The 6,410-nt window shown below is 46.0% G+C and overlaps 1 protein-coding gene across 1 annotated transcript; it reads right to left on the reverse strand.

Annotated features, from left to right (window-relative positions):
* Positions 1-276: 276 nt before the first annotated feature.
* LOC131688127 (uncharacterized) lies at positions 277-6,021 on the reverse strand. Its single transcript, XM_058972279.1, has one exon. The coding sequence runs from the start codon at positions 6,019-6,021 to the stop codon at positions 277-279; it is 5,745 nt and encodes a 1,914-aa protein (XP_058828262.1).
* Positions 6,022-6,410: the final 389 nt, after the last annotated feature.

Here is a 6,410-nt window from a genome sequence, read left to right on the forward strand (position 1 = left end):
GTACAATTCAATTGGGTGATTAGTCCTAAGTGCGACTGTGGTAAACACCGATTTAATTTAGTTGTATTTAGATATAATATGTTGATGCATTACCTATTATAGTTAGTAGTTCCAATAGATAGCGAATAAGATGGCAAATAATCATAAAATTTATAATTTTAATAAAAGGCACACTAGAAATTAACCACGCTGATCTTAGCTTTTGTTTTTTCCCTCTATCTTCTTCTTTCATGTCTCTTTTCCACCCAATTATCATTTGTTTCCCTTCTGTCATTTTTATTCCCCCGCAGCATGATCGATCGATGTAGGGTTACCAGTCGCGTTCGCGGTAACATCACGGCCACCGTAAGACTGCGTGTGTTTTGCAGTTTTACCAACATCATTCACATCTAGTATAGCGAGCTTTACGACTGGACGTCGAAACTCACCCTTCGATGTGGAGACTACTGCCTGCCGCACTCTGCCATCCTTAGCGGTGATCGTTCTTGTTACTCGTCCTCGAATCCAATTGTTACGTTTTGGATCATCAGCTATCAAAACCAAATCACCGACTGCCACTGGTTTAACTTCCTCAAACCATTTAGTTCTCCGTGTTATAGTTGGTAAATATTCCTTGGTCCAACGTCGCCAAAACGTGTCCAACTGATGGCGAATTTGATTCCACCCTCCTTTAAGCGCCGCAGCAGTTGTAGTTAATTCCGCAATAGGCTGCTTAGCTCCGCTAGAACTACCTAGCAGGAAGTGGTTTGGAGTCAGCGACTCTTGTTCAGGTGTGTCCAGAGGCATGTATGTCAAGGGTCGTGAATTGACTATCGCCTCTGCTTCGATAACCAAAGTGAGCAATCCTTCGTCGTCCAAACGTCGATGGGTAGAAATTTGAGACATCGCCGTCTTAATGGATCTCACCATTCTCTCCCAGCAGCCGCCCATGTGCGGAGATGCAGGAGGTATGAATAGCCACTTGGTGGACGTGCTAGTAAACGTGTCGGCCAATTCTATGTTGATTTTGCTCACCTGATCTCGTAGAATGATTTCGGCTCCCATAAAATTCGTCGCGTTGTCGCTGTAGATTTCAAGTGGAGCCCCTCGGCGGCAAACGAACCTTCGAACACTTTTTATGCAAGCTTCGGTGGTCAGGTTGTGAACCACTTCTACATGCACGGCCCTTATCGTCAGACAGGTGAAAAGAGCTATCCACCGCTTTACCTCACATCTTCCTTGACGCACCAGAATAGGTCCGAAGTAGTCCAGTCCTACATACGAAAAGGGACGAACGAATGACGCTAACCTGGCGGCCGGTAGAGGTGCCATTCTTGGCGCCGCTGGTTGAGCCCGCTTGATTCTGCAAAGTTGGCAGTTCCTCGACATGCGCCGTACTGCAACACGCAGAAAAGGAATAACAAATCGTTGGCGGACCTCGTTTGTAATCGTTTCTGGATTAGCGTGATGGTATTTGTAGTGATAATCGTTGAGAATCAGCTCTGTCACTCGATGATTTTTTGGCAAAATTACTGGAAACTTCGCTTCTGATGGTATGTTCGGTGCTGATTTAGCTCGACTGTCCATGCGTAAAACACCGAGTTCATCTACTGTTGGTGAATATGTATATATCGAGCTACCTTTGTCGATTGTTTGAGCTGGCATATCTGGTGACTGGAAACCTTTCTCTAATGCCAAGATTTCATCCTTGTAGCACTCCCACTGCACGGCTTTCCAAATGGCCCGCTCTGCATTTTGCAATTCTTCCTGTGTGAGACGACCGACGCAAATCTCCAATTCAGTACGTTTTTCTTTTAGAATGCTTACATACCGCAACACATACGCCATAGTTCGAAGCATGGTGGTCCATTTTGAGAATCGATTATAATCCAGTAGCTGGCTACGATTTTGAATCGTATGATGCGTGAAGCACGATCGGATTTCCTCATCCGTACATAATGGGTTTACAAACTGTTGAGGCCATTCAGTTTCCTGATCGTCAAGTAAGGAAGGCCCTTTGAACCAACGACTATTCCCGTCAAAATACGGCCCTTTACCCCATTTCGTAGCCTCGTCAGCAACATTCATTTTGGATGGTACCCATCGCCATTGGCCTACATCTGAGAGTGATAAGATTTCTCCCACTCTATGCGCAATGTACTGCCTGTACTTTTTGGGGTCTGAATTGATCCATGCTAACACCGTAGTTGAATCGCTCCAGAAGATGGTTTTCGAAATTTCCACTCGATGATTTTCCTTTACAAATTTCGCTACTCGAGCTCCAAGTACTGCAGCGTTTAACTCAAGACGAGGAATGGAAATTGGTCTAAGAGGAGCAACTTTTGATTTCGCCGTCACCAGAACGGTATTGGCCGTTCCATCGTCGATTGGATAGCGGAAGTATGCTGCACATGCATACGCAGCTTCACTAGCATCAACGAATACATGCAGCTGGATATCCGTGTACAGGTGTGATCTGATGCCATGGTAGCATCGCGGTACTCGAATTTGGTTGACCTTTGGTATCATCTCTATCCATTGCAGCCATCTTTCGAAAGCGACATCATCGATCCAGTCATCCCATCCGACTCCAGAGCGCCAAATTTGTTGAATCAACACTTTTCCATGGACGAGTATTGATGTAAGCAGTCCCAGAGGGTCGTAGATGGTCATAACACATCTGAGCACCTGCCTTTTCGTTGGTCTTTTGTTTTCATCTATGAGTAGCTGTACATCAGCTCTCATTTTTGCAGAGAACCCGAGCGAGTCGTCTTCAGGTGACCACAGCATTCCTAAGACTCTTTCCGAGGTCTCTCCACCGCCCAGCATCAGATCCTTTATCATTGCATTCGTTGATCCACCCAGTACCGCATTCAGTTCGGGAGAATTACTCAGCCAATTGCGTAAATCGAATCCCGCTTTGGATTGAATCCACTTTACTTGCAAGGCTATTTCTCGTGCCTCTTCAATCGTATTAAAACTGTCGACATAGTCGTCAACATAATGGCCTTTCAAAACGGCCTCGGCTGCCTTTGGAAACTTTTCGTTGAACTCCTGTGCGTTTTTGTTTTTTATATATTGCGCGGAGCACGGGGAGCACGTTGCACCGAAGGTAGCTACGTTCATGAGGTAGATTTCAGGTGGTTTTGACGGGTCTTCCCTCCAAAGAAATCTCTGCGAGTGGCGGTCGGCGGTCCTTATTTGAACTTGGTGAAACATTTCTTTCACGTCTGCGCTCACAGCAGTTGATCCTTCTCGAAATCGAAACAGCACTGCTGCAAGAGATACTAATAAATCTGGACCTTTCATCAGCATGCTGTTCAGGGACACGCTCTCGACCTTCGCGGCAGCATCCCAAATTAGCCGTACTTTATGTGGCTTTTTTGGGTTCACTACTGCGCCTATTGGGAGATACCAAATTCTCCTCGGATCAGCATTCTGCAATTCTGCTTCGCTTGCACGGTGAGCGTATTGCTTGTCTTGGTATTCCCTTATTTGTCGGTGAAGATTTTCCTTTAAAGTTGGCTCTCGGGCCATTCTTCGTTCGAGACACTGTAGACGTTTGAGAGCCATATAATAGCTATCAGGAAACTCAAAATAATCCTGCTTCCAGAGCAGTCCGGTCTCAAACCGGTCGCCAACGCGAATCGTGGTGCTTTCCAGGATGCTGTAAGCTCGCTTTTCCTCCTCTGATTCAACCGTTATGGCTTTAACTCCGAGATCTTCCTGGCAGATGTATTCCCTAACGACCTCGTGCAGTTCCTTCTCATGCATATGGAATGTGTGATTTACATCTTCTTCACCTTCGCCTCCGTAAACACTCCAGCCGAGCCTAGTCTTTATTGCCACTGGGTGTCGTTCGCCACCTTCCCTAAATTTAAGTGGCATCGAAATGTGCAAATTATTTAGTCCGATAATTATCTGTGGAGTAGCCGCTTCATAACTTGTCACTGGAAGACCGCGTAGGTGCAAATACTTTGCTGCTAGCCCTTGAAAGTGAAGAGTCTGTTTGGGCAGCTGCAGCTTACTAACCGTGCGTGCATTCATGACGTACCGTCTTGCCTTGTTTCGTCCAGAGATACTAACTTGAACAACCTGCGATTCGTTCTCTTGCCGAGTAACGTTGTTAGTCCACTTCAGTGTTAAAGGCCTAACTAAACCTGTTATGCCTAGCTTATTTGCTAGGGTACTTTCGATCAGCGTTGAATCCGAACCATCGTCCAAAAACGCGAAAGTCTCAACGACTCCGTTCTTTCCATGGAGCGTGACAGGCAGCACCTTGAAAAGCAGTGCTGACTCTTTCGATCGATGTGTGTGACTTTCTGATGTAGATGGGCCAGCAATTGGTCTCCTCCCATGCGAGGTAGGATGTGATGCCTGATTTGGCGTTCTAGGCGCGGAATGCAGCAAAATATGATGACGGTACTGGCATCCATCCTGTCCACATTGGGTTGAAAATCTGCATGGCTTTTTGCCATGACCATTCAGGCAGCTCCGGCACAGTTTCAGGGTATGTACAATCTTCCATCGCTGTTCGACTTCCGACGACTTAAACTCCGGACATTCTTTCACGGCATGTTCCGCCATCTTGCATACAGGACAGTTTTTCTGGGTTTTCGGTACGTTGGGAGCTAGTACTACATTCGAATGAACGGGTTGCTCTGATTCCAAATGAGCATGAACGAAAGTTTTATCCTTTCCTTTTTGCCTCTCATTAGGGGCTACAGTACGATGTGCTACCTGGCTAGCTGCTCGAACAAGCGTCATGAGGAAATCATTTAAATGCAATAAATCTGCACCGCTCATAGTCCCTTTCCTAAGCGCCCATTGTAATCGTATATCAGCAGGTAATTTGTCTTCCAGCTCTTGCAGCAACATCGGATTTGTCAGATGGGATTTTTGCTCTATTGCTTCTAAATGCCTACAGAGATTATTAACCGCCATACCGAAATCGATCAACATTTCTAGCTTGTCTGACCGCGGAGCTGGTATACTTCGAACTTTTCTCAGTAGCATCTCCACCAAGAGCGCGGGGCGACCGTACAGCATTCTGAGATCATCTATAACTTGGGGAACGGTGTCTGGCACTAAGAGACTGCATCGCATCGATTCTAACGCGTGTCCCTTCAAGCATCGCTGAAGTCGCACAAGGTTCTCTGCATTGCTATACCCACAAGCTAATGTCGTATTGTTATATTGGCTTATAAATAGAGGCCATTCTTCGGGGTTTCCCGAAAAGGTTGGTAAATCACGTGGCATGACGTGCCGAGCGGCAATCTGCTGCTGTGAAGGTCCTTTGGAAGGATCACGTGGCGCTTTAAAAGAGCGGCGCTCTGTATCGGGAGCAAGATCGATGTGCGGTGCATCGAGAGAGCGACGTCCAACACTGCGTGTGGAACTCAGAGTAGATACTGATCTCGTGTCGGCTTGTGAGCCCGACGAGTCATAGGGAAAGGGTTGGGGAGCCGATATGTGGCTGGTCGTTCCGTTCGACGGAATGGTTCGCACTTCGTTAGTAGTGCCCTTTGTTGGGCGAGCAACTATTTCAGGGTCAACCTGATTCCCGACCAGTTGTCGGCGGGATTGCTCGATCCAATCGTTCACCTTTTCGACGCTGTGGCGATGACTTCCCCGACTGTGTACACTTTCCCTATCGTTCGGGATGTTCATCGATAACATCTCGAAACGTTCTTTGAGAAATCGTCTCTCTAACGTCTCTCGCTCTTCGAGTAGTTTTTGTTCTACCGTCTGCTCTTGTTTAATGCGAAGTTTCTCTAGCTCACTCTCTCGTTCTAACCGTCGTAGACGGATCGCTTGCTCTTGCTCGATAAACTGCATCTGCATTGCAAGTCTAGTTGCATTCGTATCTCCGTGTTCGCTTTTACACGAAGCGACGCTACTTGTAGCCCGGCATCTATCGCATCTCCAAGCTGCTATTGGTATCGCATTGAAGGAAACTTCAATCGTTTCTCGCCTACCGCACTTAGCACACATTATCTCTGATATTTCCAGATGAGGGTTTTTAGCATTGGTGTCATCCATATTACCGATTAGTGTGTCTGAGGTTCTCCGAGAGTGAAAAATTCTGAAGAATATTGGATTCTTCAATTCCGAAAGCAGACCAGTGTTCCGTTTAGTGATCAGCTTCAGCTGAAATTTATTAGTTTCCGTGAATTGAGCCTACCATAACCTCACTTAACTTATAATTTTTCAGTGCGAATCCAAATCGCCCTCGGCACTATGTTATTCTATCTCAAGAATTTATTGCACCTGCGAGATTATAAGGATTCTAATAGAAAATACATATGTATATAAGAGAGGAGTACTTACTCTTATTGATAATTTAATTAAACCCGAATATGGTTCGGTACAATTCAATTGGGTGATTAGTCCTAAGTGCGACTGTGGTAAACACCGATTTAATTTAGTTG

The sequence above is a fragment of the Topomyia yanbarensis genome, chromosome 3, assembly GCF_030247195.1.
Source record: "Topomyia yanbarensis strain Yona2022 chromosome 3, ASM3024719v1, whole genome shotgun sequence".
NCBI lineage: Eukaryota > Metazoa > Arthropoda > Insecta > Diptera > Culicidae > Topomyia > Topomyia yanbarensis.

Bases quoted from the DNA above. Each gene is read 5' to 3' on its own strand.
- LOC131688127 (XM_058972279.1), bottom strand. From the start codon at position 6,021: ATGGATGACACCAATGCTAAAAACCCTCATCTGGAAATATCAGAGATA.